Source organism: Lynx canadensis, chromosome A3, assembly GCF_007474595.2.
Source record: "Lynx canadensis isolate LIC74 chromosome A3, mLynCan4.pri.v2, whole genome shotgun sequence".
Taxonomy (NCBI): Eukaryota; Metazoa; Chordata; class Mammalia; order Carnivora; family Felidae; genus Lynx; species Lynx canadensis.
The window spans coordinates 49,337,527-49,363,948 of NC_044305.1; the positions used below are offsets into that span (position 1 = coordinate 49,337,527).

The 26,422-nt window shown below is 43.5% G+C and overlaps 1 protein-coding gene and 1 non-coding gene across 4 annotated transcripts in view; one reads left to right on the top strand and one right to left on the bottom strand.

Annotated features, from left to right (window-relative positions):
• The window catches only part of LOC115510411 (adipocyte plasma membrane associated protein), a 37,671-nt gene that overhangs the window by 2,784 nt on the left and 8,465 nt on the right, over positions 1 to 26,422 (bottom strand). Inside the window, exons 2-8 of one of the 3 annotated variants that reach the window (XM_030310237.1) lie at positions 23,906 to 24,022; positions 18,600 to 18,715; positions 10,904 to 10,996; positions 8,095 to 8,211; positions 6,709 to 6,883; positions 5,974 to 6,108; positions 5,329 to 5,521 (exon numbers count right to left, since the gene is read on the bottom strand). In XM_030310237.1, coding sequence (XP_030166097.1) covers positions 5,329 to 5,521; positions 5,974 to 6,108; positions 6,709 to 6,883; positions 8,095 to 8,211; positions 10,904 to 10,996; positions 18,600 to 18,715; positions 23,906 to 24,022 — 946 coding nt within the window. Of the gene's footprint in view, positions 1 to 5,328; positions 5,522 to 5,973; positions 6,109 to 6,708; positions 6,884 to 8,094; positions 8,212 to 10,903; positions 10,997 to 18,599; positions 18,716 to 21,640; positions 21,840 to 23,905; positions 24,023 to 26,422 lie in introns of those variants that run through there. The other 2 variants (XM_030310236.1, XM_030310235.1) reach the window with 2 other exon arrangements.
• On the top strand, positions 11,442 to 11,543 carry LOC115511324. Its single transcript, XR_003967994.1, has one exon. It is a non-coding gene; the product is annotated as a U6 spliceosomal RNA (small nuclear RNA).

Here is a 26,422-nt window from a genome sequence, read left to right on the forward strand (position 1 = left end):
CCCGGCAATAATCAACCTGGGTTTTTTTGTTTTTGTTTTCCCAGTGTAACCCCCTTGTTCCCACCTCTTCCTGCCTGGAAGTCTTTCATTTTGTACAGTTCCTCCAAACTCCTATCTGCTCGACTAGATGCTGCCTGAATCAGGAGTCACTGATCAAAGCCAGTAAGATCTTTGACATTTACTCAGTTAAATTTTACTTTTAACAGATGCCACAGCCACTCGCCATCTCATAAGGACCCAGCTCTTCCAGTGACAGGGAAGCCACATAGAATAAACCAGCTCCCTGCCCTTGGCACAGGACCTGCCACCCCACAGGCATCCCCCACCTCTGCCCCCATGCAGATCAGGCCAAGGAGCCTCCTGTCATGTGCACCCAGAGGCAAGACTAGCCCAGCACAAGGATTACAGCTTTCTAACAGCCCTCTGCATGGTACCCGCTAGACCCAATGCAGGCGCTACTCCAGACAACCCAGCTGAACCCAGAGAAGGGTTCAGGGCTCCCCACATCTGACAAAGACACAACACTGAAGCCAATGTCCAGACTGACATGGACTCCAGCACAGCTTAACCAGAATGAACGCCAAGCTCTCAGACTAAGTTTAACACATTTCAAACATGCAAGGTGCAAATGATGGAGACATGACGGCAGTTTGTGTTGATGAGAAAAGACCTGGACAAGTTAAATGAGCATGTCCCTGCCCCCTGAGCCCTGGCAGCTCTGCTCAAGGCCAGAGTACAGATGGAGGAAAACCCCTCCACGCTAAGCAAGGCACTGTCTAGCAGCCTCCTGACTCAGCCAGGTCAAGGGCCACATGGGGCTACTGAAGGGTTTTAAGAGCAGAGAAACCAGAGGGTGAAATATGAAATTTCTGGCACAGCAGGACACTAGGGAGGAAATGATGCCAGTACGCGACTGCATAAGGCCAATGAGCGCAAATTAATAGGCAGATGTCTACCTCTTTTTAATTTTTTTAAATGTATTCATTTTTGAGAGAGAGAAAGAGACAGAGTGAGTGGGGGAGAGGCAGAGAAAGGGAGAGAGAGAATCCCAAGCAGGCTCCGTATTGTCAGCACAGACATGGGGCTCGAACTCAAAAAACCATGAGATCATGACCTTAGCCACAACCAAGAGTTGGATGCTTAACTGACTGAGCCACCCAGGCGCCCCTATCTACCTCTTAATGTAAGGGGAAACAGCCAAACAACTGCACGTGTCCAGTGGATAATGTCTCCTAGACAAAGGAGAAACCTTGCAAAGGTCCAAACAGACATACAAGTTGACTGAGTTCTAAAAAGTTTTATGGCAACCAAAGTTACATTATAACTTAAAACACTCCATAAGACTTCCCACGGCCTGTGCCATCTCACTTCAGTGTTAGGGCCTCCCTTTTCTGCTCTATCTTATCCCTAAGACATCTCACCCTCTCTCTTTGGTTTAAGTTGCTTTCCCAGAAAGCCCTCAAATCTTCGCCCCAATTTCTAACCCCCAGTGCTGAAACTTCCCCACCCAGACTTTCTAAAAGCTCTTCAAACTCAACAGACTCCCCAGCAGAGGAGACCAGGCCCCTGACACCAGCTGCTGATGCCAAGAACCTTGCCCTCATGCCTGATCCCTTCTCTCCAAGCCATGCAAGCCGGGCTCCATGGGGTCTTATCATGTGTATGTACCTCCCACCCCAGGCTCTGCCCTACCACCCTTCCTGGCTGCCGCAGCCTCCTCCACGCCAAGCTCCTCACAGCCAGTGGAGCCATGCCACAGGCTGCTCTCCACACAGCAGCTTCAGTTGTCACTTTAAAATTTCCTTTGTGCTATATCACTCCCCACCCAAACAATTCAGTGAAGAAGTGACTTGTGAAACCCAGCAGGGTAGGTGTGTGCAGAGGCTGGAACCACAGTGGCCTAGACCAAGAGTCAGTCTTAGCAGGGTGAGGGACAGTCCACGCTGGGGGTAAGGAGAGGGCAGTGGCATGAAGCAGGGCATCAGAACCCAGGCAGGGTGAGACATGTTCCTACAGTGGGGTGATCAGGCACAGGCTGGCAGAGCTCAGGCAGAGTGAGGAGGGTGTTTGCTTGGGGACAACTTGGTGCAGGTACCAGAGCCTCTGAGAGGAAAGGCAAGCCCCTCACATGGCTGGGAGGAGGAAGAAGGCCCAGTGTAGGATGCTAGAGCTCTAGCAGGACCCATGATGGAGGGACAATGGTCAGATTGGTGATGTCTGGGGAATCTGATCAAATAGGTAGGAAAGATAATAGGATCTAGGTTTCTCACTACTAGAGAAGGGAAATACAAATACAGAAGTGGAGAAAACTAGAATAAATCCTGTGGTATGAGACTGGAAGCAGCAATACCAGCATTACTTACCAGCATCAAATTAAATAAACAGATGGCAAAAAAACATGTGTGAACATGTGTACATACACTGTATATACAGTTGACCCCTGAACAACACGGTTTAAACTGCAGCAGGTCCACCTATATGCAGATTTGTTTTGATAAATATAGTGCTGTAAATGTATTTTCTCTTCCTTACAATTTTAATATTTTTTTCTCTAGTTTACTTTATTGTAAGAATACAGTATATAATACATATAACACATAAATTATATGTTAATCAATTGTTTTGTTATCATTGAGGCTTCTGGTCAACAGGCTGTTGGTAGTTAAGTCTTTGGGGAGTCAAAGGTTATAGGCATATTTTCAACTGCACAGGGGCCAGTGTCCCTAACCCCCATGTTGTTCAACGGTCAAATGTATTGATAAATGTATGAATACACATGCATATATTCCCTGGTTTTGTCTATTGAGGGAGCCTGGTGGCAGTGATACACCAAAAGCAATGAGCACAAGCAACACCAGATCCCCTCTAGAAGGAACCAGGGCTCCTTGGAGAAATGGTTGATTACAGAGCTGGAACATGGAAAATACTGGAACATGGAAAATACAAGATGAGCCTAAACACTGTATGGTGCCAGAAAGTAAGGAACCACTCCAAAAATGTTAGGAATATGTGCAAAGGTCAGGGAGCCACACTGAAGGGGCTCCCACTGGCCATAGCCAGACAATTTGAGCCTCAAAATAAATAATGATAGTAATAGACTATAATCCATTGAATAAAAAAGACAACCATGAGATCATACCGATGTTTACTTATTTAGAAAGTACTTCTTCACAAAATATGTGTTAATTACTAGTGGAAAAAGAGTGACTTCACAATGGAGAAGCCTGGCATTCACCACAGAATCAAGTGGCCAACACTGCCACCACCAGCATGGGACAAGCTGACATTATGTGCCTCCTCACAGGACACACTGAGAACACAACTTCACTTCATGGTCTTCCTGCCAGAGATGCATAACCTAAATCTAATCATTAGAAATGCCAGATGACCCAAATGGAAGTATACTCTGCAACATAACTGACCTGTAATTCTCAAAAAGATCAAGACTAAGGCACTGTTCCAGACTGAAGAAGAATAAAGAGATGTGACAAGTCAAGGCCACTCCTTGTCCTGAGTTGAATCCTCTGTTACGACATCACCAGGGTAACTCCCAAAACTCAAATGGGGTCTGTGGATTGGATGGCCACCACTATCCATGTGAGTTTCCTGTTTCAGTGGGTGGTCATGGGGAGAATGTCCTTATTACAGGAAAATCACAAAAGTATCTGAGGATGCAGGGCATCAGGTCAGCAACTTATTGCAATAGTTCAAGGACAAAAGTCCTTTGCTGCTCTTCTAAGTCTGATACTGTCTCAAAACTAAAAACACAGAAAAACTAAAAACATACCAAAATCCTCAATGACTTCAATCACATTTAGAATAAAATCTAGCCTCTTTTTCACATCTGCAAGGCCTGTGGTCCTCTCCCATTGCACTCAATCTGCCGTCTCTGCGGCCACACAAAGGTGCTGAGCTCTCCCGCGCCAGGAACATGTGTCACCACTCTGGCTCCTTCTCACACCTGTGGTCTCAGCTCCCTGAGCACACATCCTTCCACAGTAATTCTGAGAGCCTACCGTGTGCCAGACACTGTTCTAGGTGCTGCGAACACAGGAGCGAACTAAAGATGGAGCATGTGTTCTGTCATGCGAAGAGACAAACCACCACCCCCATCACCACATCACATCCTTGCTGTGGGAAGACGGACAGGCACAGAATTGGAGTACTCACTACAGTCAGTACGGGCATTATGTGCATATTCTCATTACATTTTTTCAGTACCTAATGAAATAGAACAATGCTATTATTCTTTCCCCTTGAAAGATGGAGGAATTGAGGCAGAGAGAGATCATATCATCTGCCCAGGGTCCCACAACTGGTCTGGCCTTCTTCAAAACTCCCGTCCTTCCCACCTCACTATTCTGCCTCCTCTTAGGTCCCAGTAGGAACAGATGGTGGCTCTGGAACCAACAAAGTGAAGAGGAAGAATGTGTTATTTCTAAACAGATCAGGATTATCCACAGTGACACACTGAATTTGGAACAAAACTGAAGGCCATGGGCCAGCCCGACAGAGCAGGTACCCACAGCCCCTCAGCAGGGCCCAGACATAGGGCCCAGCAGTACAGAGACTCAGTAATTGCTGCCTAGTACCTTTCAGGGCCTTAAGTTACAATTATTTTAACATCTATTCAATATTCAATATCCAATATCAATTTCAAACATCTATTCGGTCTGTGAAATGGAGCTTGTTAGAAATGAAGGTTTCTGCATGATGGAAGTACCTATATCAGCAGGTTGCTCATCCAGTATAAAACATATAGAATTACACTGAGTACATTTCATGGAACTCACTGGGGAAAAAGGCTTTTGTAAAGGATCTGTGGCTGGCCATTGGTGGGGGTAGGTGATTTTTTTTTTTTAATGAAAAAGTTTGGTTGCTAAGAGGTCAAAGGTCAAGATCTGGTACAGGGTGCAGGAGAGATCGGGATGTGAATGACAGAAAGTTCCAGAAGGTAGGAGGACGCAGGGTGGGATGGGGCCAAGGTAAGTGTGTGCCTGATGACCATTTGAGAAGCAGCAGTATGGTCTGCAGGGGCCCCATATGAAGGCCTAGTTGCAGGATCTGTGGAAAGGGGAGGTATGGAGGGGGCAGGCATGACTGACAGACCATGATGGTGAGGTGACAACAAAACCAGAAGGAAAATATCAAAGGGTTCAAATGTTTCCATTTACATTTCAGGCTGAATAATAAAATATGTTTTAAAGAAGTCACTAACAGTACTAAATATGATCAGAATGAGAATTTTTAAAGCTACGAAGGTCAAAAAAAGATCGTAATTAGATGCATTTTCATTTTGTTTTTTGGAATTGTAGTTTTCATACTTACCTTAAAAATCATTCTTTTAATATAGGGTCTCTCAGATAAGAAATCCAACATAGAAAACCCAGGATTGGAGCGAATGGTCCCCATGCCAACCCAGTACCCGCCAGAGCTGCTAGGTCGGATGTTGTCTGGAAATCCAGGCAGGTTCTCCACGAACAGATCAGCCCCTCCCTTCATCAGGCCAGACACATAGAATCTGAAAAATTCACCCAAGCAGGTAGTGAGCAGAAGCCCCCGGATTTATGGAAAAATTTTAGCCAAGCACCAAAATTGTCTTGGTTCCAATCAATTTATGGAAACAACTATAAACCTGTCCATCATGAACAAAAGCACAGCTGATGACAGGGGCCCCTGCCCTGGGCCCAACTAGATGCAGTTGCAGGAAGATGGCCCACCTAATGGATAAAGGGACCCAGGATGCATGCAATCAGCATTAAATTGAGACTCTCCAAGGCTGCAACTTTTCAAGCAGGGTGAGACGGGGGAGAGGGAAAATGCATTCCTGAATTTTACTGCTTTCCTTATCACACAAAGGAGAAGGTAACCTGCCGCATCTCATATCATGTAGGTTGATGTCTCCTAGCCCATCCCAGGCCAGGCCACAGTGAGCTCTGGCCATCCCGACAGCTCAGTGGGTACCGCACGTACCTTCTTATCCTTGCCATTGTTGTCTCGGCCACCAGGACAAAGTCCTCTGCAGGAGAAAGCTGCACTCCGTTGGGGAACCGCAACTGGTCCAGTAAAACCTTCACTTCCTGGGTCTTGGTGTCATACTCTAGCAGGCTGCAGGGCGCCAACAGCTAAGACTCACGTGGGAGAGTTCGTGGCCTTGCCCCATTGGAGCCTTGCTCCCCTCTGAGCCTGGGGCAGAGGCCTGCAGAAGGGGATCCTCCTTACACTGCAGTGACAAGGCCCCTGATGGTCCTCTGCCCAGACCTGGCTCCAGGCTGCCCCTGGAGGCCTTCCCATCTGAAGCAGACCCAGGCATCCTCTTCCTGAGAACCCCCTAGTCAGTTTTCTCGCTGAGCTGGAATCTGGCTCAGCACCAGGGAGGGCCCCCATGGCTCCAGCCTCACAGGAGTTCCCCTTTGGAGGGATGACCTGAAACCCAGGCCAGCCTGCACGGTCCTGCCTAGAGTTCCAACCGACCACATGCTCAGATGGACTGGCCTGTTTTAATTTCATTTTTCAAAGAGAAAGTGTGAACATCTTGCTCTGTTGTGTTGCATCCATCACCCATTTCCAGAAGCCATTAATGTCCTATCTCAAAAGCTGCAATATTATGCTCAGAAACACTCCAATGACTCCCACAAATAAGCTCTGTGAAGTCACCCTGACTGACTGATGATCTCATTGAGCAGAAGATCTGAAATAAACACTCACCGCCCATCATCTGTTCCCTCCATAACCAGAAGCAGGTAATCTCGTCTCTGCCATTTGCTGCTAGAATCTGTAAAGTAAATCTTCCTCCCATCCTGAGTTACTGTAAGATCATTCACAAAGGACATTTTCCTCCCCTCTATCGGTGTCTCAGAGGAGAGCAGGAGCTTCACCTCACCTGAGGTAGGAAGGAAGAAAAGAAGGGAGGGAGAGAAGACCTGTTTTCATTCCAAGAAATTGTATCTCAATGATCTCAAAATATTAATCAGCTTACCTGATTTAAAAGGAAAAACTAAAATGAGCTTCTCTCACATGCCAGTAGATTTATTCCCTTACAGTTAAAAACCAGTGTTTTCCTTTCTTTCATCTGTTAGGTGATAAATTTTTTAAACTAACTTCATTAAAGGCAGAATCCTCCCTCTAAGGATGAGGACCTCTTCCTTTTATCAAGACAAACTGACTTTTAAAAATCTATTATGAGTCTTAGGGGCACCTGGGTGGCTCAATCGGTTGAGCATCCGACCTCAGCTCAGGTCATAATCTCACGGTTTGTGAGTTCAAACCCTGTGTATCAGCACAGAGCCTGCTTTGGATCCTCTATTCCTCATTCTCTGTTCTTCCCCCATTCTTTCCCTCCCTCTCTCTCTCTCTCCCTCCCCCTCTCCCCCCAAAAAGAAAAAAAAAATAATAATCTATTACAAGTCTTAGACAAAAGGCAACTTTCTTTTCATTTGCTTGAGAGAAATACAAAATGTTCCATTCACCTGGTTTTAAGTAAAGAAATAGTGATGGTGGTAAACTTTTAAAAATAGGAAAACAACCATTTATGGAATGATAAGCTCTCTCTTTGTATAATCTCATTTAAACCCTCACACGATCCCCCAAGGTAGGCACTACCATTAGCCCTGTATCATGGATGGGTAAACTGCACAGAGAGGCTGAAGCAGCTGCATAGTCACACAGCCAGCAAACAGGTCCCAGGTACTACCCACGATAACAAATTCCTCCATCATACAAACTCCCCTGCTGAAGCACATAGAGAAAAACAGGAGGAACAGGTGGACAAAGAACAAATGAAAAGACAGACACAGAAAACAAACAGACGAGATACAGAGAGACACAGAAAAACAAAGATAGAGGAGTTCTAACTTTTTAAGGATAAGATCCTGCAGCTAAAAAACAAATAGGAAATTGGGATATATGACAAATACCATCATGTAACTGATACATGATACACGTAGGCATTACTTGCAGTACTATTCAATGAATAAAAAAATAATACAAAGTTTCCAGTAGTCTTACTGAACAAATATCATTAAATCCACTTATGTACATATTGTTTAAAACATCTGAAGTCACCACAGAAGGAAAGAAGACATTGTTACATACGTTTCCATGGATTTACTTCAAATAGTCCCTTATACGCATCAGCCACAAAAAGAGTTCCATTGGGCCCTGCCCGGATGCCCAGGGGCCTCCCACAAGCAGGCTCATCATCTCGGGTTTCTAGAGAAACAAATGGTAGGAATCAGTGGCTGGTCCCAGGTTCTACCTGTGTCTCCAAGCATCTCATCCATCCCGTACTAAATATATGTCAAGCTGTTCAGAACAAAAAAGACCATGGCTTTAGAGACAGATGTATAGCCTAGCGTTCCAGCCCCCTCAGAACTTATGACAACTGTCTGGTGTATCCAGAGAGACCAACTGAGAACATGGATCTGAACATATGAACAACAACTGGTACCCGAGAATCACATTCATATCAGCATCCTGAGACTTGGACAGTTAACTCAGGGACATCATCAGGACCCAGGCCCCAACTCTAGAACCCCCACCCCGGAATCTCAGGAATTGTGAGTTTAATCCCAATAGCCTGACCTGAACACTGTGCCCATCTATGGCACTGCCAGTTGTCCCTCCACCTGGCTTAAAGTAAGAGCTACTATTTTAATACCTTTTTAAAACCTGAGGCAATGCATATTTATTGCAGTGGTGTTCACTGCAGGGTTCCTTATGCAGAGGCACTTACTGCAAGGATTCTCACTGCAGGGGTGCTTATGCAACATGCTTACTGCAGGGTGCTTTCTACAGGGTTGCTTTCTGCAAGGTGCTTTCTGCAGGGTTGCTTACTGCGGGGTGCTCACTGCAGGGTTGTTTACTGTGGGGTGCTCATATTGCAGAGTTGTTTACTGCAGGTTGCTTACTGTGGGGTGCTCACTGGGGGGTTGCTTACTGCGGGGTACTCACTGCATGGTTGTTTACTGTGGGGTGCTCACTGCAGAGTTGTTTACTGCAGGGTGCTCACTGCGGGGTTGCTTACTGTGGAGTGCTCACTGCGGGATTGCTTACTGCAGGGTACTCACTGCGGGGTTGTTTACTATGGGGTACTCACTGTGGGGTGTTCACTGCAGGGTTGCTTACTGCAGGGTGCTCACTGCGGGGTTGTTTACTGCAGGGTGCTCACTGCAGGGTTGCTTAGTGCACGGTGCTCACTGTAGGGTGCTCACTGCAGGATGCTCTCTACAGGGTTGTTTACTGCAGGATGCTCTCTGAAGGGTTGTTTACTGTGGGGTGCTCACTATGGGGTTGCTTACTGCAGGGTGCTCACTGCAGGGTTGTTTATTGCAGGGTTGCTTACTGCCAGGTGCTTAGTGCAGGGAGCTCACTACAGGATCACTTACTTCATGGTACTCTCTGCTGGGTCGCTTACTGCAGGGTGCTTAGTGCAGGTGCTCTCTTCAGGGAGCTCTCTGTAGGATGCTTTCTGCAGGGTTGCTTACTGCAGGGTGCTTACTGCATGGTTACTTACTGCCGGGTGCTTTCTGCAGGGTTGCTTAGTGCAGGGTACTCTCTGCAGGTTGCTTACTGCAAGGTGCTTTCTGCAGGGTTTTTAAGGGTTGCTTACTGCATGGTTGCTTTCCACAGGGTGCTTACTGCAGGGTTGTTTACTGAGGGGTGCTTTCTGCCAGGCTGCTTACTGCAGAGTACTTTCTGCAGTGTACTTAGTGCATGGTTGCTTACTGCAAGGTGCTTTCTGCAGGGTTTTTAAGGATTGCTTACTGCAGGGTGCTTACTGCATTCAGGATTGCTTACTGCAGGGTTGTTTACTGCAGTAAAGGGGTGAGCGGTGCTTACTGCAGGGTGCTTTCTGCGGGGTGCTCACTGCAGGGTGCTTACTACAAGAATCCTTACTTCAAGACACTGACTGCAAGATCACTTACTGCCAAAATATGGAATGGAAAAGGCAGGTTAAAAAACTGGATATACAGTATGATTCCATCACAAAACCAGAGTATCTGTGAACAGAAAGATATCTGAAAAGCTATTCACTAGAACGTTAACAGTTACATCTGTGAAAACTCTGAGATGATTTTTACTTCCTTCTTTGTACCTTTGTGTTGTTTGCAAATGAAAATGCATCATTTTTACAAAAACATTCTACCTATTAAAAAACAATAACTAGGGGCACCTGGGTGGTTCAGTGGGTTAAGCGTCCAACTTCGGCTCAGGTCATGATCTTGCAGTTTGTGGGTTCAAGCCCTGCGTCAGACTCTGTGCTGACAGCTCAGAGCCTGGAGCCTGCTTCAGATTCTGTGTCTCTCCCTTTGTCTCTGCCCCTCCCCCACTCACACACTAAGTCTCTCTCAAAAATAAACAAACATTAAAAAAAAACAATAACTAATAAAAAATCTGTGGGTTATCAGTTTTTAATGGTGAGATTCTTCTACTCTCATTTCCCAAAAACTGAGTGACTTCAGGGTGTTTTGACTTTGAATGACACTGCTGAAATTCCTGGGAAGCTAATGTAGGAATGACATTTAAACCTCCAAGTAACAACAGAGCCAACTGTGCTTCCACAGCAGCACTGTGACAATGGCTATAATCTTCTCCAAAGTTAAACCTCAAGGATGAACACAGGCCACTATGGAATGGCAGGGGGCGGGGCCCATGAGATAACTGGCAGGTGTGAAGGCCACTGCCTCGAAGAGTAACAATCAGGTACAGTGAGGTCCAGGGACCACAGGGCAAATGAAGAGCTGGTGGTCATACCCAGGTCAGGTTCGATCTGCCAGCTGGTCAGGGGCTCTTTTTTCTTCAAGGGTGAACCTGACTTCTAGGGAGAGTCAGTTCCACACAGTCATTCAGCACTTTTCTCAGTAACAAGAGACATGTATCAGGGGGACGGTCACTAACTTACTGCATGGGCCTGAACCAAAGCGGGCAATGGTCTCTACTTCACCATTTTCAAGTTTTACGATCCGGCCATCTGCCGTACCAGTAAACATCACATCTGTTTGAAAAAATAAAAAGGAATAAGAGTTACTAGATTAGCCTAAGAACTGTCATAGCCTTCTACAACAGAGGTGGTTTGTTTGTATTTTTCATCTCTAGAGAGAAAATGGCAGTTCTGAAGATGAAGAAGTTGTCTGAGTCCTTAAAAAGTCCTTAAAGCAAGCAAGCAGTGATAAAACCAGGGGGGCCTGGGGCCCAATGTCCCAGGTATGTGGGCTTGAACCTGACGTTGGAGCAAGGGTGCAGCCAGCAGACACCAATCTGAAAAAACAAGCGAGGATTTTCTACTCTCAAAGGAGCAAGGACTCTCAGGCTGACTCAGCACTCAGGGGCATATATGATCATGTCCGCCTCCAGTGAGTGTCTGCTGCTGCGTGGATTATATCCAACTGAAGAGAAAGAACTGCTAGAAAGTCACTCAGGATAAAACTAAAGCACACTGAGTGCTCACTTCATCAGCACATATACAATTGGATCAATGCAGAGATTAGCATGGCCCCTGTGCAAGGATGACACACAAATTCATGAAAACACTCCATAGTTCTTAAATGTATACAGGCAAACTCTAGGACAACCACTAAAACAATTCTTTAGAAAAAGTATAATTGATATGCTAAGCAAGAAGATAAAATAGAATCATAAAAATGGTCAATAAAACTATAAAAGTAGCTATACTTGTGGTGAATATAGCATAATGTATAAAATTATCAAATCCCTAAGCCATACACCTGAAACTAATGTTAACACTCTGTCAACTATAGTAAGACAAACAAAAAAACATAAAAGGCAGAAAGAGGGTGAAGACAAAAACAGGAACAAAAAACAAAGGAACAAACAGAAAACAGTAATGATTATGGTAAGTATTAATCCAACTATATAAATTATCACTTTAAATATCAACGGTCTAAATATACCTATCAAAAATACAGAGACTCTCAGAAGAAATCAAAAAACAAGACCCACTACATGCTGTCCACAGGAAACGCACTTAACATATAAAGATACACCAAGAAGAAGATATACCAAGTCAAATGTTGACAGAGCCAACTTCAGAGAAAAGAATATTAGGGATAAAGAAGAACATTACATATAATAAAGGGTCAATCTTCTAAGAAGACATCACAAGCTTTAATGTGTACGTGCCTAATAACAAATCATCAAAATCCATGAGGCGGCATTGATAGAAATGTAACGACAAAGAGATAAAAACACCATAAGAATTGAAGACTTCAGCATCTCTCTATATCAGAAATGGACAAGTCCTGCAGACAGAAAATCAATAAGGACATAGTTGAACACAAGGGCACCATTTACCAATTACATACAATTGACATCTATCAATTACTCATCCAAATACAGCAGGATACACCTTTTTCTCAAGTTCACATGGAACATTCAGGAAGACAGACCACAATCTGGGCCATAAAAACACCTTAATAAATTTAAAAGAATATAAATCATACTCTCAGACTCTCAAATCTACTCTCAGACCACAATGGAATTAAAATCCAAATCAATACAGAAAGATGGCTGGAAAATCCTAAAATACTTGAAGATTAAACACACTTCTAAATACAGCGAGGTCAAAGAAGATATCTCAAGAGAGACTGAAAAACATTTTGAACTAAATGAAAATGAAAATACAACTTATCAAAACCTGTGCATGCAGTGAAAGCAGTGCTTAGGAAGAAATGTATACCATTGAATGCATATATTAGGAAAGAAGAAAGAACTAAAATCAATTACTTAAGCTTTCATCTTAGGAAACTAAAAAAGAAAAAGAAGAGCCAAGTAAACCCAAGGTAAGCAAGAAAGAAAGGATAAGAGGAGACTGATATCTGGCACAAAAACAGACACACAGACCAATGGAATAGAATAGAAACCCCAGAACTAGACCCACAAACGTATGGCCAACTCATCTTTGACAAACCAGGAAAGAACATCCAATGGAAAAAAGACAGCCTCTTTAACAAATGGTGCTGGGAGAACTGGACAGCAACATGCAGAAGGTTGAAACTAGACCACTTTCTCACACCATTTACAAAAATAAACTCAAAATGGATAAAGGACCTAAATGTGAGACAGGAAACCATCAAAACCTTAGAGGAGAAAGCAGGAAAAGACCTCTCTGACCTCAGCCGTAGCAATCTCTTACTCGACACATCCCCAAAGGCAAGGGAATTAAAAGCAAAAGTGAATTACTGGGACCTTATGAAGATAAAAAGCTTCTGCACAGCAAAGGAAACAACCAACAAAACTAAAAGGCAACCAACGGAATGGGAAAAGATATTTGCAAATGACATATCGGACAAAGGGCTAGTATCTAAAATCTATAAAGAGCTCACCAAACTCCACACCCGAAAAACAAATAACCCAGTGAAGAAATGGGCAGAAAACATGAATAGACACTTCTCTAAAGAAGACATCCAGATGGCCAACAGGCACATGAAAAGATGTTCAGCGTCGCTCCTTATCAGGGAAATACAAATCAAAACCACACTCAGGTATCACCTCACGCCAGTCAGAGTGGCCAAAATGAACAAATCAGGAGACTATAGATGCTGGAGAGGATGTGGAGAAACGGGAACCCTCTTGCACTGTTGGTGGGAATGCAAATTGGTGCAGCCGCTCTGGAAAGCAGTGTGGAGGTTCCTCAGAAAATTAAAAATAGACCTACCCTATGACCCAGCAATAGCACTGCTAGGAATTTATCCAAGGGATACAGGAATACTGATGCATAGGGGCACTTGTACCCCAATGTTCATAGCAGCACTCTCAACAATAGCCAAATTATGGAAAGAGCCTAAATGTCCATCAACTGATGAATGGATAAAGAAATTGTGGTTTATATACACAATGGAATACTATGTGGCAATGAGAAAAAATGAAATATGGCCCTTTGTAGCAACGTGGATGGAACTGGAGAGTGTAATGCTAAGTGAAATAAGCCATACAGAGAAAGACAGATACCATATGGTTTCACTCTTATGTGGATCCTGAGAAACTTAACAGGAACCCATGGGGGAGGGGAAGGAAAAAAAAAAAAAAAGAGGTTAGAGTGGGAGAGAGCCAAAGCATAAGAGACTGTTAAAAACTGAGAACAAACTGAGGGTTGATGGGGGGTGGGAGGGAGGGGAGGGTGGGTGATGGGTATTGAGGAGGGCACCTTTTGGGATGAGCACTGGGTGTTGTATGGAAACCAATTTGTCAATAAATTTCATAAAAAAAAAAAAAAAGAGGAGACTGATATCATTAATATGAAACTGGAAACAGTAAATCAAAAGAGAAATCAGCAAAACCAAACGATGGTTCTTTGAAAAGATCAATAAATGACAATCCTCTAGCCAGGCTAAGAAAAAAGAGAGAAGATACAAATTACCAACATCAGAAATGAAAAAGGGAATATCCCGATAGACCCCATGGACATAGAAGGATAATAAAGGAATATCATAACAACTCTATGCTCACAAATTCAACAACCTAGAGGAAATAAACCAATTCCCTGAAAAACACAATCAGCCAAAACACAAGAAAAAATAGACTATTTGAATAGGCCTATATCTATGGAAGCAATGAATCAATAACTATAACCTTCCAAAACAGAAAGCACAAGCCTCTCATTAATGAATTCTTCCAAACATTTATAAGGAAGAAATAACACCGGTTCTCTACAATCTCTTCCAGAAAATAAAAGCAGAGGGAATACTTCCTAACTCGTTCTATGAAGCCAGCATTATCCTAATGACAAAACTAGTCATTACCAAAAACTACAGACCAAGATCTCTCATGAAGACAAATGCAAAAACCCTCAACAAAATATTAAGTCAAATCCAATAATATATGAAAAGAATCATACACCCCAATCAAGTGGGATTTATCCCAGGTATGCAAGGCTGGTTCAGCATTTGAAAATCAATTAAGTAATCCACAGTATCAACAGGTTAAAGAAAAATCACATGATCATATTGACACATGCAGAAGAGCATTTGACAAAAATCCAACATCTGTTCATGATAAAAACTTTCAGCAAATTAGGAATAGAAGGGCACTTCAACTTGATAAAGCACGTCTACAAAAAACCTACAGCTAACACATCCTAATTCTTGGCAACAAACTTGTAAGCTTTCCCACTAAGATTAAGGAACAAAGCAAGAATATCCCCACCTCACAACTCCTTCACAATACTGTACCAGAAGTCCTTGCTAATGCAAAAAGAGATGGAACTAAAAGGTATACTGAGAAGAAATAAATCCATCTTTGTTCATAGATGATATGATCGTCTATGTAGAGAATCCCAAAGAATCAACAACAACAACAACGAACTCATAGAATAAGTGATTATAGCAAGGTTTCAGGATTCAAGGGTTATATTTAAAAGTCAATGACTTTCCTATATACCAGAAATGAACAAGTGGAATTTAAAATTAAAAACAGAATAGCATTTACATCAGCACCCAAGAGAATAAAATATTTAGGTCTCAATATAGCAAAATATGCACAAGATCTATATGAGGAAAACTACAAAACTCTGATGAAAGAAAAAAAAAACAAACTAAATAAATGGAAAGATGTTCCATGTTCATGAACAGGAAGATTCAAAAGTGTGAAAAGTTCAGTTCTGCCCAACTTGATTTACAGATTCAAAACAATCCCAATCAAAATCCAAGCAAGTTATTTGTAGATATCCTAAAACTGATTCTATGGAGAAGGAAAAGATCCAGAGTGGCCAACACAATATTGAAGAGCAACGTCAGACGACTGACCCTACCTGACTTCAAGACTTACTATAATGCTACGATAACCAAGACATTGTGGTAATGGCAAAAAGAATTAGACAAATTGTTTGATGTAACACAATTCAGAAATAGAGCCACATAAATAGTCAACTGATCTTTCACAATGCAATCTTATATAATATATTGCAATATAATGGAGCAAAGATCATATTTCCCACAATGGTGCTGAAACATCTGGACATCCACATGCAAAAAATGAATCTAAACACAGACGTTACACCCTTCACAACAGTAAAGTCAAAATGGATCACAGACCTGAACGTAAAATGTAAAAGTATAAAACTCCTAGAGGATCACATAGGAGAAACTTTAGGTGACTTTGGGTGTGGTAATTATTTTTTTGATACAACAGAAAAGGCACAATCAATGAAAAAATAACTAATAAGTTGGACTTCATTAGAACTAAAAATTTCTGCTCTGTGAAAGACACTGTCAAGGGATTTAGAAAACAAGGCATGGACCGGGAAAAAATATTGCAAAATATACATTTGATAAAGGACTGTTACCCAAAATATACAAAGAACTCTTAAAATCAACAATAAGAAAATGAATATACCAATTTTTCAAATGGCCAAAAGCCTTAGATACCTCACCAGAGAAGGTATGCAAATGGAAAATAAGTGTATGAAAAGATGCTCAACATCATATGTCCATTTGGGAACTGCAAATTAAAACAATGAAATACCACTATACACCTATTAGAATGGCCAAAAATCTAAAACACAGACAACACCAAATGTTGGTGAAGATATAGAGCAACAAGGATTCTCATTCACTGCTGGTCAGAATGCAAAATGGTACAGCCATTTTGGAAGACAGTTTGACGGTTTCTTATAAAACTAAACATATTTTTACAATCCAGCAATTGCGCTCCATGGTACCTACCCAAATGAGTGGAAAACATAAGTCCATATAAAAACCTGCACATGGATGTTTACAGCAGCCTTATTCACAATTGACAAAATTTGGAAGCAACCAAGATGTCCTTCAGTAGGTAAATGGATAAACTCTGGTGCACTCACACATGGAGTATTACTCAGCAATAAAAAGGAATGAGCTATGAAGCCATGAAAAGACGTGGAGGAAACTTAAATGCAAATTACTAAGTGAAAGAAGCCAATTTGAAAAAGCTACATGCTACATGATTCCAATTATATGACATTCTGGAAAAGGCAAAAATATAGAGAGTAAAAAGGTACCCAAGGTTGCAGGGTGGGGAGGGATGAAAAGGTAGAGCACAGAGGAATTCTGAGGATTTGTAGAGCAGTGAAACTACTCTGTATGATATTATAATGGTGGATACACTTTATTACACATTTGTCCAAACCTACAGAATGTACAATACCAAAGGTGAACCCTAAGGTAAACTATGGACTCCAGGTCATAATGACGTGTCAGTAGAGGTTCATGAACTGTAACACATGAGCCACTCTGGTACAGCGTGTTGATAATGAAGGAGGCTGTCTATATGTGGTGGGGGGGTAGGGGAATATGGTAAATCTCTGTACTATCCCCTCAATTTTGCTAAGAATCTAAAATGCTCTAAAAAAAACAAATCTACTTAGAAAAATGAAAGCATGTTAATTGGTGATTACTCTTCTCTGGCACCGTCCCGAGGCTAGTGCCTCCTTCTGCTGCCAGCAACATGCCAGCCAATCCCCAGGGACAGCTTCCAAATGAAGCTGGAAGCAGGGGCTCCCTGGGGGCCTCCGTGTGGTTACAGCTGCAGGCAAATTAACAGGCCCCCACTCTGCCTAACCAGAAATGTCACAAGGAGAATAACCAGGGCCTTTAAGGAAAAAAAGCAAGCCCTGGTGGCAAGGTGCAATGAGGGGTCAGTCTAAGACAAAAGGGAGGAACTAAGAAAAGCATTCTCGTTGAAAGATAACGAAAAAGATCACTGTAACTCCCTGAAGTTCCAGTTGTAAATATCAATATTTGGTTTTTCACCAAAAAACACAAAATCTGCGAAATGTATTAATAAATACCAATGTCTTTTAAAGAGAAACATGAGGTTCTATCATGAAGTGCCTATCCCTCTTACAATTTTGACTCAGCCAGCCAAACAAACCAATAGTCACAGAATGCATCAGATTTGGGTCCCACATCCAGCAGCACACAGGACGCACAAGTCCACCACCACTTCACGGAAACACACCATCCTTCGGAACGAGGAGTGGCCTGCCGCATTAAGCGGCTCAGAAATCCTCATCCCATTTTAAGTTCTTTAACTTCTCATTAACCGTGTCTTTTGATTCCTGATCTTAATCTTCATCCTAAAAGGCAGAAAGTGCCTTGTGGCTAGAGATTCAAGAATCAGAACCAGAGCCACATCTAGTTGTTAGCACACAGTTAAGTTACCCCTAAACATACCCACCAAAGTCAGCCTCACACAAAAACAAACAAAACAACAGTGGAAATACAGAGAATCATTTGTACTCTTTTCAAAAATGAAATCTGTACAAAGACAAACTGAATGAAGAAGCAATGTCCTATCAAGTAATACCTACCAAACTCTGATAAATGAGCTAACATCAAGGTCATCATCTTTCCTTTTTCTCTTCAATTTGATGGGCCCAACACTTTGAGCAGAAAAAACTGCTCCACAGACATGAACTCAAAACCACACAGCACTGAAATGGTCTGTAACTCAGACAGCTGAGGGGCGTCTGCTCGACAAGCACAGCGCCTCTGCAACTGAGGAGGACGTCCAGGACCCCCCCACACACAGGAGCAGATGCATTGCGGCTGCTCTGCCAGAACCCCCCTCATAGAGCCTTGACGTTCCAGGGGTTTACTACTTACCCCCAATATTTGCTATGGACTCTGGCCCAATAAGTTGATTTTCAAATAGCCTTTCCGCCTGTCGTAACTTCATATTTGGTTGCAGAACACCAAGCAAGAGAGGGGGTTCTTTGAAGCTGTAAAATAATGCAAGTATAGGGATTTGTCTATAAGAAATACATGAAGAAAGTGTTAACCGGGGACCTTCATGCGTTATTCCCTGGTTTTTGACAAAGAGGGCATGTTGCAATAACATCCTCAGTTGCCAGAAACACAAAGGTCAAGGGGAAAAAAACATTCTAGGATATCAGAAAAGGTCACCGTACAGAAAAATTAAAATATGATTATGCCTAATGCAAGAACTTTGATAATCACTTAAGACAACTTGGGGCCTCCAACTACACAAGCTCCTGTCCCAGACCTTGAGGCAAGTTAGACCTCTTCACACCCTCTGATTCACATACCCTGGCATTTATTTTCCCAGTGGCTGCCCAGTCTGCCCAGTCTGCCCAGTCATTAAAGTCCAACTAAGGCAGAGGAGAGTGGTGCTGACATTTCACAGCTGATAGAGTTGCTTCCTGCTTCAAGGAGAAGACACAAGAAATAAGAGGAGTTTGGCTTGGGGCTGGTACCACCAGCCCATCATTCAGCACAGGTGCACTCTACCTCCTACCTGTCCCTCTCAGGGCTCAGCCTGGCTTTTCTCTGAAGCCAGCTTTCGCTGGGCCCTGGACCCTTCCCCTGACAACAGACTTCAGCTCCAGAGATCTTCCCTCTCCACTAGTCCTTCCCATCTACACACAAATACACCTACTTCTCCTGAGCCATCAAATCCTGCTGGTGACACCTACAGAAAACAAACACAGTTTAAAGCCCTTCTCCCCATGTCATCTGCTACCGCCCTGGTCCAGGCCACCACCTTCTCATTCCCACTTCCTCCCTTGTTCCCTACAGTAGATCCTCAACCCAGCAGCACCATGCACTTTGCGAGACACAGTCAGATCACAGCGTTTGGCTCTCACAGCCCTGCAACAGCCCCATCTCACCCAGAGCCTACAGCCTTTCAGGGACGCCCTTCCCAGCATACCCACAGTTACCTCTCTCCACTCCTCTCCCCCTGACCGTAACAGGCACCTCCCACCTTAAATCCTTAAATCTGTGCTCCACCCTCACCTTCTCAGTGAGGCCTGCTGTTAACACCCAATATAACATTCCATACCTAATACTCCCCCAAAAGCCTAGCCCCTACCTACCCTACTCTATTTTTTCCATAGTATTTATCAGCCTCTCACTTCTCTGTTACATTTATTGTCTGTCTATCCCCAGTAGAACACATGGCCCGTGAGATCAGAGATTTGTTTCTATTTTTCACTGCTGAATCTCAAGCACCTGGCATACAGGAGGCTCCTAATGAACACTGTGGGAGGGAGGAGTGGGGAGAGGAAGGGAAGAATGGAGTGGAGAGGGAGAATATCTCCCAATTCCTTCCCTACCTTGCCCTCAAGCAGGGCAGTTTCCCAGCCAGTCCAGCAGAGTGCAAGAACCAAGAGGGAGTGGTGGCTGAGGCTATGGAATGATGGAGAAGTTTCCCCACCTTGCCCAATCCCTTCCTTCCCAGCAGAGCACTTCACTTCCTACTGCCTCCTCTGAGTCAGGTGTGTACTCAAGATACTGTACAATTTCCTCTGAATTAAACTCTACCCCTACCCCCCATCCCACACCTTCACTATACTCTGCCTCCCAATTGTGGCTTTCTACCTGCTTTAAAAAAACACTCTGTGTAACTAGGAGTTTTATTTCCGAAGGAAGAGAGCAGGGCTGCAACCTGCATACTTTGGTGAGAAGAGCCTAGGCTACAGAGATGGACACGGCTGGGTTCAAATTCTGACCTTGGGAAGGTCAGCCCTCCTGAGGTGTGCGTGAAGACTGAACAAGCACATACAGCCAGAGATAGAGGACAGCACACCAGATACTCAGCCAACCCCTACCGCCCAGTCCTTGGACTTTGCCTAATTCCTTACACAAAGGAAGTCCTTAAGAAATATATATAGCATCAACCTAATCAGTATATCGTGCACTGTCCCTGCCAACAAGAAGTCTGAGTATTATCTCGATTGGCACACACAAAGAAACTTAAATGAAAAAATGTAAAGGATGGGTAAGAAAGGGCTCCCACTCCTGTAGCCTGAGCAGAAGCATCAAGGAAGAATGGCCCCAGGAAGCCCAAATCAGTGCTCTATGGCCAGCCAGGCCACATGGAACCTTGTTAAAGCCTGTGAACTTATCAACTCTTATTAACTCCCTGTTAATTCCTACTAAGTCCTGCTAACTCATATCAAGTCCCATTAAATCCATGTGTTAAATGTATCCTGAAAGAACTGACCAACATCCTCCAGAAATCAGGATGTCATACATGCTGTGTCTACGATGGTCCTCCAATCTGCCAAACAAGGAATGAAAGAAAGTCACCTTGCATGGCAGGTTTTTGACAAAGCCCTGCAATCTTCCTGGTGACTGCTGCTTAGAACTGAAACCAACTTCATATAATCCATTCTGGAGGGATCTGCACCCCTCTTCATTTTTCTCTTTGATTTCTCAGAGATTTCTTTTTTTAAAAAAAATTTTTTTTTTCAACGTTTATTTATTTTGGGACAGAGAGAGACGGAGCATGAACGGGGGAGGGGCAGAGAGAGAGGGAGACACAGAATCGGAAACAGGCTCCAGGCTCTGAGCCATCAGCCCAGAGCCTGACGCGGGGCTCGAACTCCCGGACCGCGAGATCGTGACCTGGCTGAAGTCGGACGCTTAACCGACTGCGCCACCCAGGCGCCCCTATTTCTCAGAGATTTCTAAGTGTGGTGTAAGGTCTCACAGGATGTCATGTAAACTAGAGGTAGATTCTCTGAGGCACCTCCATCAGATGCCCTCCCACCTGGCCAGTTGGCTTGGCCTGACCCCGTTCCCTGCCATGTCCCATACTCCTTGGCTCGTGGAGATAACAGAAGCGGAGCAGAAGCTGGTAGCTCTGCTTTTCCATCATCATCAATACTGCAACCACTTACTTGCTCCAGAGAGTGGGTTTCCCCCTTCCTTGCTCTTTTTGCTCTGAATAGAGTTTGAAAGAAGCTTTTTTGCTGTCGTCGCTAGCATTTTCTTCCAAACCTCAGCTCATTCCTATTCTTACACCTTCGCCAGTCTTCTGCTTTTGTTCTGCATTTTGGGGCCACTCCTTCCAGTTTTTGAGCAAGTCATTCCTGAAGTCTGAGCATGGGAGAGATCCCTGTCAGCCATTCTGGTTTCACTGAGTTTCTCCTCCCTTTCCTCCTCATCAGGCTCATCTACTCCACAGACAGAACTTGCTTTGTACAACTTCAAATCCTTAGTGGGCCATGTTTCCTTTCAGTTTCTGGTCAGGAGCAAACACCTATCTTTCCTTTGAATTTCTTTACTCTTTCCATGCACAAATTCACCTCTACTGAGATCAAAGGCCTCTAGCTACCAAAGCTCCATCTTTGCCTGCTCTTTCCACTCTCCTGCTCTTCTCCAAGGTTAGCTCCCCAGCCAAGGTTTTGATCCCCGGCTGTGGACACGGTTCACACTCCCACCTTAAACAACTAGATTACCTAGAAAGCCCCAGGTCAGTTTCTATTTGGGGTGGGTTGAGCTACATCCTTCTACATGTTGAGAGGGGTTAGCAAAGAGAGCCTCCTTCCTCCACCATGTGTCCTGGGAGACACCCTCAGAGAGGATACCCAGTATGCACTTGGGTCCTGCTCAGCCAAAAAGCCGCATGCAAGGGTCCACTGACACACCAGGAATTATAAGCTAGCAATCTCATGAGTCTAGAATGCCCAGGCCTTCACCCAATCTCAATCTTATATTTTAACAGCACTTTGTGCCTTTACTAATTCTAAATCCAACAACAAAAAGTAGACTCTTGTATACAGATGTCAATCTAAGGTCAGAACTGTGTCCTTTTTATATCCTTGAATCCAGCTGGGTACCTACTTAAAGCACTGTAGGTGCCAAATACTTTCTCAGTAAATTGAGTCCAATATAATGCCTTTTTATTTATAAAACATCAACGCATAATTCCATTGTATATGTTATATTCACTCTATAATGGGGACATAGTTCTGGTCTGAAGTTGTTTTTTTTTTTTTTTAATTTTTTTTTTCAACGTTTATTTGTTTTTGGGACAGAGAGAGACAGAGCATGAACGGGGGAGGGGCAGAGAGAGAGGGAGACACAGAATCGGAAACAGGCTCCAGGCTCCGAGCCATCAGCCCAGAGCCCGACGCGGGGCTCGAACTCACGGACCGCGAGATCGTGACCTGGCTGAAGTCGGACGCTTAACCGACTGCGCCACCCAGGCGCCCCAGGTCTGAAGTTTTTAAAGCCTTACATGGACTAACTTACTTAAAATAAACTTCAGAAAGCATCACCTCTGGGCAGTTTCAAAAGAAAAGGGGAATTTACTTACTGAACCAGACTGCACAACCCTCAACATCAACGTCATAAATCATCCCACCAGTAAGAGCCTGGCTCTGCACTATTATAATTACAAGTGTGAATACATTTCATGGGGCCCCTAGGTGTATACTATTTTTTTCAAGTTATAATGGACTACATTACTCATAGATGCCCACCAATGAAAGGTAATTTAGGAAAAATAGAACACTAATCACAAGTTTAAAAAAAAAAATCAGTTACTTATATGGGCACCTGGGTGGCTCAGTTGGTTAAGCGTCTGACTTCGGCTCAGGTCATGAACTCAGTTTGTGGGTTCGAGCCCCATATCAGGTTCTGTGCTGACAGCTTGGAGCCAGGAGCCTGCTTTGGATTCTGTGTCTCCCTCTTTCTCTGCCCCTCCCCTGCTCATGCTCTGTCTCTCTCTCTCTCTCAAAATAATAAACATTAAAAAAATTAAAATAAAAATCAGTTACTTATAAATTTTAAACAAGGTAACAACCTTTGTGTGTGCTTTTGCCACTTCAAATGAATTCAAGTTTTAATTATCTCTAACACATATTCGGGATTCATATTCGGGATTTTTTCTGGGTTTTGCATTTGGTTTGTATAGTTTTGTTTTTGAAAGAGTATCATGGACAATACCATGCATATATTTTGGTACACCTGAATCCACACAAAGCACAGGCAGTAAAGAAATCACAAGTCTCTGTCTCTGTCTCTCTCTCTCTCTCTCTCTCTCTGTGCCCCCCCTAGTAACTTACCTTTCAAACCAAATTGGTTTATTACCCTAGATACTATCCCAGCCTACTCTATCTGCCATGCAAGCCCTCCCAAGAATGGCCAGGGAAGCTCACCTGAGAGGCTGTGGGTCTATGGGAGAATCCAGCAGCAACAAGGCTCCAAGCAGGGGAACTGTGAGGGAGACAGCCAGCATCAAGAAGGTCACTCGGAACACACGGCCACTAAAGGAGCTGACAGAGATGGAATATAAAAAGGCAATTAGCAGAGGCTCAGCCAGGACAAGCTAGGCTGGTCTTAAAGCCCATCAAGCAGGAGCAGGCCTCTAGCCTAGATTCACCCCAAGGCTGCCAACCTCTGTGGCTTGCAATGACACTTTAGGACGGCGGTGTGGGAAACTCTTACTTGCCAGTTACTGGCCAGACAGTATGATAGGTTGCACCTTCAATCCTCTAGTAATGTCTCAAAGAGGGCAAATCAAAGAATTGATAAACACAAAAATGGGAGAAAAGAGGTACAAGGAGGTAATGGAGACACACTCGTCTATAGAGAAGATACATGCTTCCCAAAAGCCACTATTTCCTGGCACATAGATTCAAAGCAGCAACCTTAAGATTCCCAGATTTTGTAGATACAAGAGAAACAAATTCATGAAGCAAAAAGAACACAGGACAACTTCCTGAGTGACCAACTCTCCAATCATTTTTCCAATCACACTTTTAAGAACTCAAAAGCACATCCCAGCTCTCTACCTGGTAGAAGTCTGACAGATACTGACAGTTACTTAAAAAGAATCTATACGATCACAATTCCAAGTCATCTTTACTAAAGCCTTACAAAGATCTAGATGTCTTGGGAATCCTGTGTGACATTTTTGGACAAATGACCAATGGTAACTAAAATAACTCTCAAATGACCTCACATACATCATTGCTCATCTGCTAAACAAGAGAACACATTTAGCCTCTTGCAACTAAATAAACTTTATAGGATCATTATTTGCTGTAAATGAAAATTTACTAAATACATCAAGATTAACTTAAAGTAAATAAAATCATGAGCTCCCAAGGCAGAGAATCTTTCTCTGTCCAAAAAAAAAAAAAGTTGACTTAAAGAAAAAAATCCAGACTCACACTTAACAAACACTTCATTTAAGGACAAAGTTTTGTTTGACTTCTGACAAGCTAGGCTTCCACTGTATAAACCTGATCCAGGTAGAGCATAGAAATGTGGGGGCTTCAGGGAAAGTCCTAACTTTCCCAATAGTCAGCAACTCCACTTCAGGCAAGGTTCTTCACCCAAAGTCCTTAAGTTTCCCACTATGAAATGGGGTTTGGGGCAGGATAACCTCAAAGTCTTGCCCAATTTGAACATGCATGATTTTAATAAATGAATATGGAAGAAAATAAAGCATCTGTTTCTATTGAGTAGAAATGAAAGACAAAGGGAAAGAAAGACAAAAGAGGAGAGTGAAAAGCTTTCATAGTGTCACCTTGCAGAACCATGGACAGCATAACTGAAGAGTGTTTCCACCAACAATCTGAATGGGCAAGAGAACAGTCTCCCTAGAGCCTCCAGAAAGGAACACAGCCCTGCTGACACCTTGATTTTAGCAGAGACCTGTCCAGCACTGCTGACATCCAGAACCACAAGTTAATCCATTTGTGTTGTTTAAGCCACTAAGTGTGTGGTCATCCGCCATGACAGCCATAGAAAACTAACACAGTCGTCTAATTAAACTACTTTTGTTGCCTGGAAGTGGGGGACTGCTGTAACATGTGGAAATAGCTTTGTAATTGGGCAGTAGATAGAGGGAAACATTTTGAGAAGCAGGACAGGAAAAGTCCGTACTTCCTTGAACAGACATGGTAGAAAAATGGATGTTAAGGACTCTGCTAGCAAGGGCTCAGAAAGCAGCGAGGAGCATGGCAGAGAAAATGTACATCATCACAGGGAATGATTAAATTGTTGGGAACAGACTGTTAGCAGAAACACGGACAGTGAAGGCACTGCTAGCAAGGGCTCAGAAGGATGTCAGGAACAAGTTACTAGAAACTGGAAGAGAGCAAATCCTTATTATACTGTGTCCTGCAGCAATGTAGAAAGTAGAACTTGTAAATGACGAGCCAGGATGCTGAGCTGAGGCCCTTTCCAAGCAAAATGGAAGGTGTGGCCTGATTTCTTCTTGTCCTTTCTCCTCCAGAGGACAGCATAGGGGGCAGCACTAAGCACTTCTTTTGGCCTTTGACATTTCCTCCTTTGCTAATGAGAACTCTAGTCTGTGTTTACCTTCCTTCTAATAACCTTCCAAAAATGAATTTTGTTCCTAACTTCCTTCTCTTCACTCACACAGGGCTCAGAGCCCAACCCCCACCCCAGGCCAGGTCATCAGTCATTACCCTTTTGCTAGCTGGGAAAGAAGGCAGTCCCTCCCACAGAACCCGGCTGAGAGAGGCCAAGGGTGCCCAAGCTCCTAGAAGGGGACAGGTAGCCAGAAAGGGAAAATTCAGGCCAATTTCTCCCTCTCAGCCCTGTCTCCAAACCCTAAGCCACAGAGTCTTCTAATGTGACTGACACCAGTCAAGGGTACAAGAATACAGTGCATGAAAATGCACATATTGGCACAGATCAGC